At 35.1% G+C, this 17535-nt stretch overlaps 1 protein-coding gene across 1 annotated transcript; it reads left to right on the plus strand.

Annotated features, from left to right (window-relative positions):
- The first annotated feature begins 3172 nt into the window (after positions 1–3172).
- On the plus strand, positions 3173–6804 carry LOC137939207 (protein PSK SIMULATOR 1-like). Its single transcript, XM_068784432.1, has 2 exons — positions 3173–5751; positions 6614–6804. Exon 1 carries the CDS (start codon positions 3863–3865, stop codon positions 5624–5626), a length of 1764 nt encoding a protein of 587 aa, XP_068640533.1. The 5' UTR covers positions 3173–3862; the 3' UTR covers positions 5627–5751; positions 6614–6804.
- The last annotated feature ends 10731 nt before the right edge of the window (positions 6805–17535 follow it).

Genomic DNA, 17535 nt, shown 5'->3' on the forward strand with positions numbered 1-17535 from the left:
CAAGAAACAAAATCAACTTACGTTTCAGTCAAAAAGGCTACAATTCCACAAAGAAAAAGTTGAAGAAACCAACTCCACTATTGAGAAAAGAGAGAGGGAGAAGTGTGTCACGAAACTAGACTCTACTTTCTGCACTTCGATGGGGTTTGTTGAAGAGACTATCTCAAACATATTCTCTACTTACGAAGCTCCAAGCACTATAAGTCCCATTTACGGTGGGGTCTTGTTCCCTCAAATGGGACCCACTGTGGTAGGTCCCCATGAGGATGGTTCTAGAAGGGGTGAAATAGGGTTTGATCAGCTGCTCTCGAATGACACAAGCAAGTCTTTGTTTATACAGATTGGTTCGAAATCATGGGTTTGCTTTGTTTTGGCAGGAACACCCTTCTCCATCACTAAATTATCGTTAGTGCCCTCCTGGGTTTACGTTTCACTCTTCTTCTTCCTCCTCCCGTGGACAAATGTGAAATGTTGAAAAGGGAAGAGATGGTCCAGAAGAAGACCAGTGACTTCCCTGACTTCTTCAGTTTCTCACTCAATTTTCTTAAAGATGTCCCTTCAATGGCAGACTTCTCATACAATCTCTCATAGAGACCCAACGGACGTGCTACTGGTCAGGTCCCCAATAGAGTAAAAATAATGATTGTTTGCTCACCTGGGTTTACGTATCACTCTTCTTCTTCCTCCTCCTCCCATGGACAAATGTGAGATGCTGAAAAGGGAAGAGATGGTCCAGAAGAAGACCAGTGACTTCCCTGACTTCTTCAGTTTCTCACTCAAATTTCTTCAAGGTGCCTCTTCAATGGCGGACTTCTCATACAATCTCTCATAGAAATTCAACAGACTTGCTACTGGTCAGGTCCCAAATAGAGCAAAAACAAAGGGAGCCATAAGTGAAGAGAGAGCAAGGCTGGGGTCAGGAGCCTTAACTGTGGGACAGGTGAACATAAATGTGACAAACAACACACATAAATAATTTACAGTAATGGATTATTTTATATGGGAAGTGAGAAGGTAATGAGGAATTGAAAATAAGGGTATTTTTGTCCTAAAGAATATTAATCGTAAATATAACATCTTTGATATACGAATTGTGGATTTACCTTCATTGAATATAAAATCTGTAAATTGACCGAAAGCATTTTATAAGTCGAAATCATAATTTAAATAATTGTTTATGAGTATGTTTGGATTGCCACTTTGGTTTTATATTTTTATGTTCATTTTTTAAGGTTTAAATAAGTCAAACATAGTTTTCTTTTTGTGAAATAGTTGTATTTTTTTTTATAAAAAAATAGTATTATATATCCATATTCTTTAATATATAAAAATAAATAAATTATTTACATTGTAACATATAAATACACATCATGTTTTGGAATTGTAAGATGAGTGATATTTGTGATCTTGCTCTTCCTAGAAGTGTTTTGACTGATAAAAACTTGTGTAAATTTTATTTTTTAATAATTAATTAAAATGTAAAAATTTTTATAAAATTTTATGTTAATTATAAAAATATATTATTATTTTTATAATTAAATTTTCTTAAATTTAGTGTATAGAAAGAAAAGTATTATAATTGAATTATTAAATTTAGTGAATAATATAAAAAGGAAATAAAAAAAGGAAAATGAAACAATAATTTTGTCTTCCTTGAAGTGTTTTGACTGATAAAAACTTGTGTAAATTTTACTTTTTAATAATTTATTAAAATATAAAAATATTTTATAAATTTTTATGTTAATTATAAAAATATATTATTATTTTTATAATTAAATTTTCTTAAATTTAGTGTATAGCCAAAAAAAATATTATAACTAAATTATTAAATTTAGTGAATAATATAAAAAGGAAAAATGAAACAAAAATTTTCTCTTCTTTGGAATAATATTTTTATTTTCTCAAAGTTGAAATAGAATCTCATGCTAGAGAAAATAAACATTTTATTTAGAAGACGATATATCTCTATTTACATCTTGGCCTCGACACTGACAGGGGATTGACTACCATTTAACAAGTAAAATAATTTTTTAATCTCAAGTCTAAACACATTAATTTATTCTTAATTATTTTGATCAAATATGCTTCTTCCTTTCTTTATTACCTCAACTTGTGCTTCATGTGCTTGCCCATTGAAAGCATCAAATTAAGAATGTAATTATCAATAATTATGGGAGTATACTTTTTGTTCAAGTTAAAGCCATTTAAGTTATGACATGTTCAAATGATTTTCCTCCTCTTGTCCCCATTTATCTAAGGCGGCATAAGACCATAGATTATTGAAACTAAATCATCATGCTCACATGCCCATACATAAAATTATTTTTGTAATTCTATGGTTTACCCATGATTAAGCTCCCAGTTTTCTCCTAACATTTACATTTAAGGTAAAGTTTCATTTGGGAAATTAATATCAAACACCAATAATATTTTAAAATATTTTTTGACATATAAAAAACCTAAGGGACATATTAATTTCATAGTGGAAACATATAGATTATAATGAAGAAAATGCTAAAATGGTTGAAAAAATTGATCTTGATGTTCAAAATATATAGATTTATGGAATATTTTAATGGAAATTTTAGAATTTAAATTAGAGTGGACTTTCTCGACTCTGAATAATAGGAATTTTTTTTTAAAATTTTAAATTTTTTTTGAAAGGTATAAGGGCAATTAGTTAGTCCTTCTAGGGCATATAAGATCCAAAAGTTTGGGTTAAATTTTTATAAAATGAATTGAGAATTTAATAAATTTAAAGATAAAAATAAATATATTGATATTAATTTAGTGCATTGAGCATTGTTAATTTTTGGTTGAAATCTATTTTTATATCATTTATTTTAATGGGAAAATTAATTATCTAATCAGAATTAGCCAAGTAAAATTTTGTTGGAATTAGTAATTAGTAGTTAGTAGTTAGTAGTTAACAAAGGGAAATATTAAGAAAACCTGTAGATGTAAGCAGTGGCATTTACGTAATAAAGGGAGATATGGAGGGTGAACTCTCATTGTGTTTTCGTGTTGAAATTGTTACAGTGGTCTGCTCCTTCCGCGGAGAAAAAATCAATCTCGTCTCTGCGTTTTGAAATCTGCTACAAAAGAGCTACACTCTGCAGCGTATGTTGTTGGCTCTCGCTTTTTCGTTCCCCCCTCCATTTATGAAGCTCTCCCCCATCTCCCCTTTTCTCTCTCTCTCTACATTTAACTGGCTGTGATGCTCTCTTTCTTGCCTGCGTGTTTCTTCGTTCGCTGGCTTTCTCTCTCTACATTTAACCTCCATTAACGCACCCTTTCTGTGGATGTCCTCGGTTCCTGGTGAGCTCTCGAGAAAGGAAGGGAAAGTTCTCGAAGATCCGGTTCCTGGGATCGTTCAAGATGGGAGCCCGGGAATGGGGAAATATCAAAATTGTGTGTGACGTAATTTGAAAATCTTTCGTGTTTGGTTCCTATTGTGATGGTAGGAGAAGATTGCAGAAGTGAGGGATGCTTGTTTGCCCTCACTCTGTTTTGAGGTTTTGGGTGTTGGGTTTTGCTTTACTCTAGAAGTGAAGAGCTCTGTTACGTGAGTGAAGTTAGCGGCTACTTTTCGCTGTTTGATTTTCTTTTTTAAGTGAAAATTTTGGGTGATTTTGAGTACGAGATTCTCGGAGAATCTAGGGGAGCGGAAAAAGAGGAAAAGAGAGGTTCCTGTTTTTGATTTTGCATTTTTTTCTTTTTATAATTTCGAATTCTTCAACGTTTATTTTATCCTCATTTTGACTCTCTGATCTGCTTTGGGGGAGAGCTCGAAAAGTCGACAGAGAAAAGGTAGCTTTTACTTTTTGCCTTTCTCTGATCTCTGCCGGAAGAACCAGCAACCATGGTGGCAGAGCCTTGGATTCTGAAGATGGGCAATCAGGTCAGTCACAATCTCAAAACAGCCTTTTCTCTTGATCATGCCAAGAAGAAAACCCAGAAAAAAACAGAAATAAAGGAGCCCATCGGTATTCTCTCCTTTGAAGTTGCAAATGTCATGTCCAAAACCGTCCATCTCCACAAATCTCTTACCGACCAAGAGGTCTCCAAACTGAAAAACGAGACCCTAAAGTCGGAAGGAGTGATAAAACTCGTCTCTGAGGACGAATCTTACCTACTTGAGCTTGCTCTTACCGAGCGACTAGACGATCTAAACCGGGTTGCTAGTGTAGTTTCGAGGTTAGGAAAAAAATGTACTGAGCCCGCATTGCTAGGGTTTGAACACATTTATAATGATATTGTAACGGGAAGGATCGATGTGAAAGAGTTAGGGTTTTTGGTGAAAGACATGGATGGGATGATTAGAAAGATGGAGAGATACGTGGGATCTACTGCTCATCTCTGTAACGAACTAGAGGTTTTGAATGAACTGGAGCTGGCAACCAAGAAGTTCCAGCAGAATCAACTGGAAGAGAGCAGGAGAGCATTCGAGCAGAAAGTTATTTGGCAAGGGCAGGATGTCGCTCACCTCAAAGAAGTTTCACTGTGGAATCAGAGTTATGATAAGATTGTGGCATTGTTGGCGAGGACAATCTGTACCATTTATGCAAGGATTTGCAATGTTTTTGAGGACGTACTCGTCAGTTCAGGGTTTTTCTGTGGTGGAGTAGGTCAAGTTTCACATTCATTTGTGGATGGAAGTAGATTGTTTTCAGGTCAGATTGCAGGGGCTCCTCTTAGGTTAAGGGCTTCTAGATCCCTGCAACTGGATTCAAGTGATGTCGATTCAGGGATGATTGAGAAACTTGAATTGGAAAGAAGTGGGACACATGGTAGATCAGAGGTGATTTTGCAGAGAAGGGAAATTAGTACCTTGCGGAATGAGAATTTTCGTTTTGCATGTGGAACTAGCCCAGGAAGGCTATTTATGGACTGCCTTAGCCTTAGCACTTCGGGCTTATCAAAGCTGGATGATGATCATGATGGGATTGTGAGTCAGAATGGATGCTCAAGTTATTACAGTGCTTCAGCAGGCATTAAGAGAGAGATCCCTTGTCCTTCTGGATGCCTAAATCGAAGTGAATTAGGCCCTCAAAAGTGTAATGGAGGTAGAAAATTGCAAACTTGGCCTAAGATCAGGCAATTAACGCATGCACCACCATCAACTGTTGGTGGGTCTGCACTTGCTCTGCATTATGCAAATGTCATAATTATTATAGAAAAGTTGCTTCGTTACCCACATTTAGTTGGTGAGGAGGCTAGAGATGATTTATACCAGATGTTACCCACAAGCTTAAGAATGTCTCTGAGGAAACATCTGAAGTCCTATGTGAAGTCCCTGGCAATATATGATGCTCCATTGGCTCATGATTGGGAGGAAACACTGGATAAAATCTTGAGATGGCTGGCTCCTCTGGCTCATAATATGATCAGGTGGCAAACTGAGCGTAATTTTGAGCAACACCAGATAGTTGCAAGGACCAATGTACTTCTGCTGCAAACATTGTACTTTGCAGATAAAGAGAAGACTGAGACAGCTATCTGTGAACTTCTTGTTGGCTTGAATTATATATGTCGATATGAGCATCAGCAGAATGCTTTGTTGGATTGTACGAGTAGTGCAGAATTTGATAATTGTATGGATTGGCAAATGCAGTACTTTAATTAGATTATCAGTGATTACAAGCATCAATGGGGCCCACCTACTCCTACTTGGAGTCATGGAGTGTCTTCACTTTTCACATCTGTGCTATCCCTTGATGCTTCCTGAAGGCTAAAATAATTTCTTGTAAGGTATATAACTTTTTTTTATTCAACGTATTATACATCTTTACATTTTCTCGTAACCAGTGAAATTAGACATAATGCACAAAATAGGTGAAGAATGCTTCGTGAGTTTTTCAAGAGTCTGTTACAGTTTTAACATTCTAACAGAAAAAAAAAAAAAATTAATCTCCTAGGGCTGATTAATTGCAGGTGTTCTGTTTAATGGTCTTTTATATTTTTGAAAATCTCTTTCTGGCAATGTGCAATTTAGGAGAGTGTCAATTAGAGAGGAAGTTGATCTACTCATGTCTATTTTGGGTAGTTTTGTTTGCAGAAACTTGTGACAGTGATGCATGTTTTTATTAATTGTTGTTTTTGAAAACAGTGGTGCATGTATTTATTCTCTATGTTGCTACATGTCATTTTTCTTTAGTTATATGCATATCACATTTTCAATTTGTGCTTGAGCTTATCTGCACCTCCCTTAATCAGCTCATCACTGGGGGTTACCCGTTCACACCTCTTATTTGTAAGTCCCGCTGCCTTCTGAATATCAAAAGAAATGAAAAATCTTTTGTTATTGTTTCTTGGACAACACGGGTAACCAAATTGTATTAGCTCAAGATAGCCATTGCTGATGTTAGATGATTAATTCCATATCATTTTAATAGAAGTTTGGAATGAATTACCCTGTTAAACAGCTCCAGATATACCTTGTTGAAAAACTGAAGCACTGATGAATTTTTTTTTTTGAATAACCAGTTATCTTCTTGTTTGTACTATTATGAATGACAATATGGAAAAATTTTCTTGGTGTTCGTTCTGCACTGCAGTTGTTTCAGTTGAACTTTTCCCATCAAGATTAACTTTTGGCTTATTTGATTTGCAGATACAGTTGATCTCAGTTTGAAGCATAACATGTAAAAATACCGTTTCAATATTGTATTACAAGGATTGTTGATTTTGTCTTGTAAAGAAAGGTATGAAAGCGATTGAAGTCATTTGTTCTACATCTTCCATGTCAAAGCATCAATGTGCTGCAGTTTCCAAATTATAATACATAGTGAAGAGGTGACCATTACCCATGTCGGATCTCCTAAATCTTGTATATTCCATCTTGTGGAGTTTTTGCATATGGGATCTCTTATGCACCTCAATGTATCATAAAATACTTATATATCTCAAGGGAAATCAACATAAATAGTTTGAGGTAAAAAATATCAGAAATAGTAAATTCTTTGAGACAAGTTCTTTGCCACTGTTTAACTGAATAGGGAAGGTCAATCATGGTCATATCTTGTCTACTGGATCATCTGGTCTGAAAAGAATAACAAGATTGTCATTAATATCATCAAAGCATAGTCTCAATTATGTTTAGCTCTGCTATGTAGAACCTTTCACTGTTACCCTTTTACTAGTGCCAATTTCTGTCCTTGTCATTGTTTACCTTCCTCTACTTGTGTGTGGTCCATCAGTCAATGTCGACAAAACCCTCTTAACGAATGTATTAGGAGAAAGTCAAAACACTTTAAACAGTTCTCTCTTAGTTCTCCCCTTCTGTGGGTGCCTCTAGTAAGTATTATCAGTTAGTCAACTTTGAGCCTTGATTTAGAAAACCCTTTCTTAGAAGGGGTTTTAAGGTGTTTAAGGATTAATGAGTCTAGAGTGTGGTTGTACATTCGTGTCTATTTGTCTGGAAACATAAAAGGAAAAGCAATTCTAACTGCCACTTGACAGTTTTCTTGAAAGATAATGAGAGAGAATGCACAAGAAGGATTTCGTTGAAAAACAATGGAATCCAAGAAAGAGGCAGTTTGTCATCCAAGATTCCTTCTACCACTATTTCTGGGCAAAAATTATTGGCAAATTAACTCTTCTCTTCCTTGAAACCCCAAGCACTTGCTCATCAAAATGATGTGTCTAGAAGTTGAAGATAGGGCTGACAATTTTGCATAACTAACCATTCTATTACTCTATCCATAAATATATATACAAAAAATCATCTCATGCAAGGGTTCAAGTAAGGCTGCTTGATGATGCCTATATCATGTCTTAAATGAAATTGATGGTAAAGAGTTTTCATACCAAATCACTTGAATTTGGAGAGAGTTTTGAAAATTCAACCCTTTTCTGTCAAAGGGCAAAAAAAAGATTGCTAATTCTGGAATCTGGACTGTATTTTTAGCTAACCTTTTACATTCTCATTGGGGTTGTGCAAGGTGAAGCGGAGTTAGGTGCACTTTGAAATCCATAAATTTAGTGAACTTTGAAATCCATAAACCATTTTGTACTAGGAACTGAACTTTAGGTGCATCCATGGTGGAATACGGCAAGCAGGACAAAACAGTAATCAGTGTGGCCAAGAGGGTTACATGGAAGAACAGAGTTGACTCTTTGTACAACCAAGTTTATTCTGCATGGTTTATTTACCTGAAAACAGTGGCCAGATCTTCCATATCCAAGCAGGCTCACAGTTCTGAAAGATGAAACTCTCAGGACCCTTTGCAAGTTCCTCAAGAAGGGCCATGCTGTCGTTCTCTAGAAAGGGGGATAGTATTATCTGCCATGGCTAATAGAACTAATGTGTTATTTAAAGTAATGGCACTTGATGTTTCTTGCAATGTCTTACTATTTTCTCTTCCTTTCCACTGTGATATAATGTGATTGTATGGTCTTTTATGAAGGAAGAAGATAAATGCAAAAGGTTTTGCTTGCTCAGAGGAGAGGCAAAAACCTCAAGAAGGGTTCTTGTCCTATTATACTATTCTGTAAAGCAAGAACTAACTGTTTCTTGCGTTTGGCCCAAAGCAAATGCAGCCTTGTGTTTTGATGAATTGGAGTGACCAGAGTGACCAGAGATATATGACTTGATGTTATTTGTTTTCGAGAATAAGACATCGGTATTCAAGGCACAACCCTATAGAGACACAACTCTTGATCATAACCAGCAATTGGTGCAAAACCAAATTCCCTAGCAAGAAGTTTTGTGAAAATGTCACTTATCAGATGATACAAAGGTAGTAACGCAGTTTTGCTTTCAACAGATAGACCTTTTGTACTTCAATATCAAATTTAATTTTTGTCTATATCAACTCTATGTCACTTGAGCAATAGCTTTATAATCAAGGCCTTGGTATGGGAGCCCTAAGCAATTGAAACAAACCGATCAGTATGACATGGAGTTAAGGTGGATAAATTGCCTAGTTTTCCAATAAAATGTTCTGAGGTACCTGAGTCAATAATTTAAGGTGAAGTGTTGGAACATAAAAAAGAAAATAGCATACTTGTAATAGAAATAGTGGCAAGAGGAGGTTTAAGGATGATGCCAACATCTTCTTCAGCTTTTAATGTGCATCATAATTCTATTATGTGAGATTTTTGGTGGCTAGTTGGAGTGAGGAGCCAACTTCTTTGGTTTCTGCAATAATAGATGCTTGGTTCATGTGAGTAGGCTTTCCATGTAGCTTCTTTGTTTTTGCCTCGGTCTTTCTCTAAAGTGAATTATCCTCTACTTTGAGAAATCATAGCAGAAGATTAAATTGTTAGAAATTAGATGTCTTAATTCCCAACTAGCGAGAGTAATAATAGTAAACGTAGAATAAGAAAAATAAGCATGAAGAAAGACAAACAAAATTTATATACGTTCGCCTCAAGGAGCGACTACATCTTATCTTTCACCGCTACAGTAATTCACTATAAAGATAAAAAATAGTTTATAAGAGAAATCTCTTCTCTAACTTTTCATAGTTGCAACTAATGATTCTCCTTGACGAGGAATTAAAACCTTAATAATGGTGCCCCAATATAAAGAAAAAATTAGGGCAATCGCAATACAAGAGTGTAATCCCCAAACTACATTCAATGAAACAACATCCAATATATCGTAGACATGCCAGATTAAGTTGGTCCGCGACGGAGTGTAAGGTCACAACTTAACAAGAACAATGTCTATCTTTTGTTCTCATGACTTGGATAAAATATGAAGCATGGTGGCACATATATCATAGGTCATTAGGGTTTGTCTTTCATGGATGAGTCTTAAGGTTACACTCAAATCCACATGAATCCTAAGGATGAAAAGCTCACAACCTTCTCAATGCCAAAAAAGGCCTATTTTTGCTACAAGGTACTGTCATTTGGGTTAAAGAATGTATGAGCCACACCCTCCAATAGGCTATGCAAAAGATTTATAGCTTCATTCATAAGTCCATAGAATGTTATGTTGATAACCTAGAGGTGAAGACGAAGGAATGCGGACATCACTTTAGGCATCTTGGAGCTACATTTGAAAAACTTAGGTAGTTTCAACTAAAGATGAGTCTGTTGAAATACAGATCCGAAGTCTACCTCAGAACAATTTCTAGGCTACATAGTTCAACATCAGGAATTGAAGTTGACCAATCTAAAATTGACACCATCCAATGGATGCTTGAGTCCAGAAGTTTATCAAACTTAAAAAGTCTTCAATAATACCTTGCATATATTCAAAGGTTCATTTTGAATCTTCTAGGTCGATGTCAACCATTTAGTAGATTTGTGAAGAGGGATGTGCCATTTGAATGGGATGAACCTTGCAAGAAATATTTTCAAGGAATAAAGATGTATCTCCTTCATTCTTCAGTGTTGGGGGCACCGATTGTAGGAAAACTTTTAATCTGGTATATTGCAGGTCAGAGCAATGCCTGAGAGCACTCTTGGCACAAAAGAACCAAGAGGATGAAGATAAAGCATTGTAATATTTGAGTCACACGTTCATAGATGTTGAATTGAACTACACCCATATCGAAAAGATGTGCTTAGCCCTGATATTTGCTATTCAAAAGTTGTGACATTATCTTTTAGCGCACCCGGTTCACTTTATTCTTAAAAGACACCCACATGTGTAGGGGTGGTGTGGCTAGTAAATAAGGAGAATTTTCATGGAGATGACATAGAATTGAAATTATGCAAGCTGGTGTAAGTCCTCTTATGTTATTTTCTTTTTGAATCATGTAGTTCTAAGGGCATTGTAGTCATTGGACACACTTTCCCACAACTATAAATACAACCTCAAGCATGAGTTAGAGCATTAAAGCCTCTTTCCCTTGGCTCAAATTAATCCAAATACCCCTCTCTATTTTCCTCTTCTTTCTCTCCCAAAAGTTAGAGTTCCCCTCTTCTCTCCTTCCCTTGAGATGTCTTGTGTTTATGTGTTGGCCATAAAAATCAACATGGTATCAAAACAAAGAAAGATTTGACATGGAAAATGAGAAGAATATGGAGAGGAAAAGGAGGAAGGGGAAGAAAAAGAAAAAGAAAAAGAAAAAAGAGGAGTTTCCCCTTTTTCCCTTTAGTCTTCTTTTTCAGTTCCTTTTCTCATTGGATTTTTTATTCTCTTACCATTATTTTAATATAAAAAATTATATATCTTTAGAAATATATTTGAGTCTACTTTCCAACTCAAAAATAATTGTTGCAATCAATTTTTTATAGAAAGAAAAATTGACATCTGAAGCAAAAAATGTCAAGCAGTAGAAAAGTTTCGAGTAGTAGTAGAAAACCTCAAGTTCCTGAACAATTTGTACCAAAATAACTGAAAATTCATATTGGTAATTATATCTAAAAAGAAAGCTATGTGAATCTAATTTTTATCACAATAAGCAATTTCTCAATTTGATCTTTCTAGAAAGCGATATCTACAGGGAAAGAATCTAAGGTCATGTAGGCATCTTGTTGCATGTGAAAATATGAATTTAAGCCGATTTTTTGCTTCACTTTTTGAGTTGCTAATATTTTATAAGTTTCTCATTTTCTTTCAAATTCTATTTTAAATTTTACCAACTTGGGTATCTTTCTTTCCTTAGTTCTTTCCTTTGATCTAATATTACATTAGTTTCCTAAGAGAAGTCTTTCCTTATATGAGTTTATTTTCCTTTTTGACAAAATTTGAAAATTTTGAATTAGAATTTTTTTTCCTAATTCTAGATTCAAAATATTAGTGTCCTAGATCTTCCTTATTCCAGAATTTATCTCTTGAACATTTTCTTTCCAAATTGGTCTAGTTGTGTTAAAAAGTAAATGCCTTATAAGAGATGTCTATTTTAAAATTTTCCATTATTATATTCCACCTAAAAACTTTCTTATTTTTTTAAAGTTTTTTCAATCATCATGTTGACAGAGAAATTATTTTTTTTATCTCCCTCTTGGGTCATATTTGGTCAAATTTGTTAAATTATTATAGTACTACTGTTCTGGTCTCTTTCTTATTATGGTGGTGGTTATTTTCTCTTCCTTTAATCCCTCATTAAAATTTTATTGGGTTGCCTTTCTCCTACCATCTTTTTTTATTCTCGTTTATCCTCTTAGGCCAACCTGGTGCATTGCTTGGGTTGGTCCTTTTTTTTATATATGGGTGTTTTTAAGTTCATCGAAATTTTTTTATTGGTACCCTCTAGGTTTTTATCGTCGTCTTTTGAGTGACAAACATTACCCTCTTTAGTGATTCTTATCACCATTTTATATGAAATCCTTTTTAATTAAGTTTTGACTCTTACTTTATCATCCATGTTTTTTTACTTTTTGAGAGTATGTCTAATTGAATAATTTTTCTTAGGACATATTTTTCTCCTACTACAACTATTTTTTATTTTTTATTTTTTATTTTTTATTTTATTTTTTTCAAGCTGGGCTCATTGCCATTACCTCCTAACTTGAGGGGGAGAATAGAAGGAGAAGTATTCAGGATGTGGTAGGCTACATAATTTACCATGAAGGATTCTCCAAGCTAAATCAAGTCACGTCACATTCATTACTCTATTGATTTTTGTACAACCTCTTCCATCTTTCTTTACGTGTAAGAATTCAAATTGGAAGTTGAGTGCTATAGTGGTTGCCTCCTTCCAAATTCCACGTTTGAGAAGTATAATCTACAATGAAGAATTTCACATGTTGTGATAATCAAATTTTACGTGACTAAAATATCCAAGGGGGGAGAACAGAATGAAAACAAGATGAAGACTACAAACATGATGTGAACAAGAAAAAGATCAATCAAAGGAAGCAATTAATATTTCTTTTTCAAGCCACACAAGATTATAATTTCATTTCAAGCACACAAGTTTCTTGAACAAGATTATTTGCAAAGTAAAGATACAAACACCAAATTGAGGTGGAGAATTAAAAGACACCCATGTGTGTAGGGGTGGCATGACTATTAAATAAGGAAAACTTCCATAGTGATGGCATAGAATTGTAATTATGCAAGCTTGGTGTATGTTCTATTATGTCCTTTTCCTTTTGAATTATTTAGGGCATTGTAGTAATTGTAAACACCTTTCCACAACTATAAATATAGGCACAAAATATTGGGTAAATCATTAAAGCCTCGTACTCTTGGGTCAAATTCGTTCATATACCTCTCTCTTTTTCCCTCTTCTTTCTCTCCTCTCTCCCAAGAGTTAGAGTTCCCCTCTTCTCTCCTTCCCTTCAGATGTCTTATTTTTATGTGTTGGCCTTAGAAATCAACAATTTCCTAAGTTGATCCGCTAAAATACATCATGAATCAATCAATGTTATTAGGTCTACTACCCAAATGGGCACTTTTTACTGTTTGAGTTTGAAATAACATATATACCTCAAAAAGAAGTAAAAGGTCAAACATTGGCCAACTTCTTAGTCGATCCTCCTCTCCCTATAGAGTGGGAATTACTGTAAGTGTTATCCAAATTAGAAATCTTCTTTGTTGACATTCTTCCATAGTGTAAATGTTTCTTTGATGGGGTAACACGATGAGATGGTGCAAGGGCAAGAGTTCTTTTTGTGTCATCTAAAGAAGACCTTCCTTACTAGTTCATATTAATCAAGTGTTGTTCCAATAATGAGGTGGAATATCAAGTTGTAATAATGGGATTAGGGATGGTGGTAGAAATGGGTGCATCTCGCAGCTAGAAGTGTGCAGTGATTTAGCACTAGTGATCAAACAGTTGTATGACCAGTACGAAGTTATGAAACAAGAATTGGTGTCTTATCATGATTATGCTTAGAAATTTCTCTTGAGAATCTCTAGTGCCATGCTAATTCATGTCCCAAGGATGAAGAACAAATAGGCGGCTGCTCTAGATTGGTTAGCTACAAGTCTTGCATGCTTTGATACAAGAACCGTCCAAGTGCCTATATGCAAAAGATGGGTAGTTCCACCTCTTCAAGTTGAGGTTGACCATAGTGACCAAGTTCACGTCATTTATGCACATGTGACCATTAGAAGAAGTGCAAAATGAGATTTGTGTTGATTATCATGCCGGACTAAAGTTGCAATACTTGTCATCAATGCTTAGAGTTGTTGTTTAATTCTCTTGATTTTGCAAGGCCTACCAGTTCCATGGTGACTTTATACATCAACCACCACAACTAGGGGTGGCATCGAACCGAGCCGGTTAGCGTATAGCTTGAGCCCAGTTTAGTTCTTCCGGCTCGGTTTGATTCGCATAGACCCCATCTTGAATTAAATTCAAGATTAGGTTTCCTACTTCGTTAAGTAAACGAGTCAAACTCAAATGAGGCTCGGTTCTTTTCGTGAGCTCGCGAACTAGTTCATTTACTTAAACCTAGGGTCAGGACTCAAGAATCAGGAGTCGGGACAGTCTAAGATGAGGAGACGAAAATGAAAAACCTTCTTGCTAGGATAGTGCAAAAGTTTGGAGCCAACAATTGGTGACAGAGGTGGAAGAGGGAAACCTCTCTTCTTTCTTCGTGACTTAGTAGCAAAGTACAATCCTATCCCGAGTTCTTGGTTTCGGTTGTCATTTTGTGGAGAAACAAAGTTTTGATTCTTTTCTGAAAAGTGAAAGCAATGGAGAATAGGAAATTGCTTCTTCAAATCTGCCTTTGGGTCATGGCTCGTTAGTCACCCAGGCGCTCAAGCTATGCGATTGCATCCAAAAGCTACAAGAGAGATACTTATGTAATTCGGTGAAAAAATTGCAGCAGCGAGAGATTGGTGCTTTCAGGAAGATGGGCAGAGGGGTGACATCAAATGCTCAGGAGAAATTCTGGAATTTTTAGCTGCAGGTTGTATCTGATGAATTTTTAGAGTTCTTTTAGATTTGATTGGCACTGAATTGTGCCACTTTGATGTCAGTGGCAACAGTCAAGGTCATGTATTTTAGGATGTCCATTTAACATTCAAGCCTGAAGAAAATTTATGCATAGTGTGTTCATGTACACCCTCAAGTTCTGTTGACTATTCTCTTGCCAATTTCTTTGTGGCTGCCAACAGGAAGGGGAAAGAAAGGTCTGGGATTTGAAGGGTAGGTTTCTGTAATGAAAGTATAATTTACTGATTTTTTTGTTCTACTTCAAAACTTGTATGTAGAATTTTTAACTTTGGAGCCTCTTTTAGAGGACTGAGAAATTCCCAAGATAGAGGAGCTGCATAATTGTTATTTTTGTTAATGTTGTCCATAAGAGATCATAGAAAGATGCTGCCATATTTTTCAGGTTATGGACAACTTACCAGATTGGTTTGCTTTCCCCACTTGTTCTAAGCATGAATAACAAGTCTTCTACTTCAAGTTATTTATCATTGTGTGCCCTAGTAGACTTTAGCCTAGTGTTATCTTAAAGTTAGCTTACTAAACTGGTGGTTAGTTGTCTTCAAAATTTCTTGCTCAAAACATTGAGGATACTTCTAGGAGGAAAGGCATTCGAATGGTGTCTGTTACTCTCTATAGATTGAACGTGTTAGTTTTTTAAGTAAAATTTATGCATAATTTTATATAAAGTTTATTTGACATGTATTTTATGAAAAAATTTAAATTTAGGTTGGAGCTCGAACCAGGCTCAAGCTCGAACTCGGTTAAAATTATTGGGCTCAAGTTTGATTCCAATTTTAAGCTCGAGGTTGTGCTCTGTTTGAGCTCGAGTTCAAAATATTTAAATCAAGCCTAGTTCAAACATATACAGGTTCGAACTTGGCTCGACTCAATGCCACCCCTAACCACAACATTACATCCAATGTTGGTTCATGGCCTTTTGAAGCATGATGAATGGACATCATGGTCCTATAACTCCGAAGTTATAAAAAAATCAAACTTAAGGGGAGCTTGTTATATATTGGTAGCTATAGACTACTTCTCTGAATGGGTTGACAACAATCAAGAAATTATTTTTCTTTCCTAAAATTCCAACAAAAGAAAAGATAGTAAATAAATAAAAACCTAGGGGGAGTATTCTAAAAAAACTCATGCACATGAACTCATTTGAACTCATTTGAGCTTATATTTTAATATGCTTATGAGTGTTGGTTATCATATAAAAGGGGGAGATTATTGGTTTTAAAATCACCATTGAGATAATTTTGATGATGACAAACACTTAAAATACTAATAAGGTGCATTAAACATGTCTTGTAACTTAAAAAGCCCTCAAAGAAATTTTCCATAGTATGTCTATACTACCAACTATGCCCAAAAAAAAAGGATAACAAGCAACTCATGGCAGAAAACATACCATATGAATGGCCTAGTAGCACTAATTGACTAAATAAGAGAAAGAAGAGGTTTTGTTGAAGTCCATTTACCCAAATGTTAGAATGGCTAACTCAAAAAGATGGGAAAAGACTTAAAATGGCAAAAGAAGTCAACCACATAACGAGTTGAGCACTTTACTAAGGGAGCTAAAAATTTTAAGTTCTAAAGTCCAAAGAAGTCAACTACAAATTACATAAAGTTAAAGAAGTTGACTACTTATAAAGGAGTCGACCACATTTCAATGTAAAAAGCAAAGGGGTTGATTACATGAAGAAACATAGAAAACAAAGTAGTTGACCATGTGTAAAGGAGTCGATTACATGCATTAAGGAAAATTGTGGAGAAGAGCAAAAAAAGTCGACCATTCCAAAAGTAGCCGATTACTTAGAAGGAGTCAATCACCTCCACTAGTAGAACTTGTTATAAAGTAGAAAAGAAGTCGACCATTGTCGAAGTTGTGGATCACACGCACAAAAATTCAAATTGGCAAATCTTTCAAGCCTAGAATTGAGAGTTTTACGTCTCCAAAAAATTTAGTGACCTACCAATGCATTAAATAGTGTAAATAAGATTTAATGCATATTCTTTCAAAGATTTGGACCTATTTTTTCCTAAAATTTCAAAATGACTAAAATCATTTTCTAGTCATAGCAAGTTTTTTGAACATTTAGGGAGCTTTCTATATAATCAAACTCTCCCAAAAGGTTGAACTCTCTTAATCACAGTGTTCCTTAAGCCTCATAAGCTATGACACATAATTTTTAGAATTTTTGTCTCCTCAAGAATCAAAGGAAGACGAATTTGAGAGTTTTTTTTTTAATTGAGTTAAAGTATATCTAAGCCTTGACTTTAAAATCCATTTACTTAGCACATCTGGTGCTAGAGAAATTCTTGTGTGTTTTAAAATCATAGTATTCACTCTCACATTTGTCTTTGAAGAGGTTTTTGCATACCTATTAAGATTTGGGGGCAGAATTTCAGGAATCCAATTATTTGCGCATACTTTAAATATTTCGATTATACTTGGTCAAGTACACTGAGCTATAGTCATTGCAGTTTGGTTGAGATAAATATTGATGACCCTTGGCAAGGCAAGACCATCCTAAACTCAATTTGGACGAGAAAGACCTATGCAGTCGAAGAGAAAAGGCTATTAATCCATATTGGCTATTGTGAGCCATAAGTCCTTGAGAAGTTAGATGGTGTCAAAAATTCCTTGATTGGTCTAGGCCTGATGTACCTACTAAACTTTTATAAATCTTTGGAGGGGTCTAAGTTTATATAGCCTAGTTAACTTTTGAAAAAT

Source organism: Aristolochia californica, unplaced genomic scaffold (genome assembly GCF_029961685.1).
Source record: "Aristolochia californica isolate CCGP_79_NKW_82.1479 unplaced genomic scaffold, dmAriCali1.0.hap1 SCAF_8, whole genome shotgun sequence".
Lineage (NCBI taxonomy): Eukaryota > Viridiplantae > Streptophyta > Magnoliopsida > Piperales > Aristolochiaceae > Aristolochia > Aristolochia californica.

Bases quoted from the DNA above. Each gene is read 5' to 3' on its own strand.
- LOC137939207 (XM_068784432.1), top strand. From the start codon at position 3,863: ATGGTGGCAGAGCCTTGGATTCTGAAGATGGGCAATCAGGTCAGTCAC.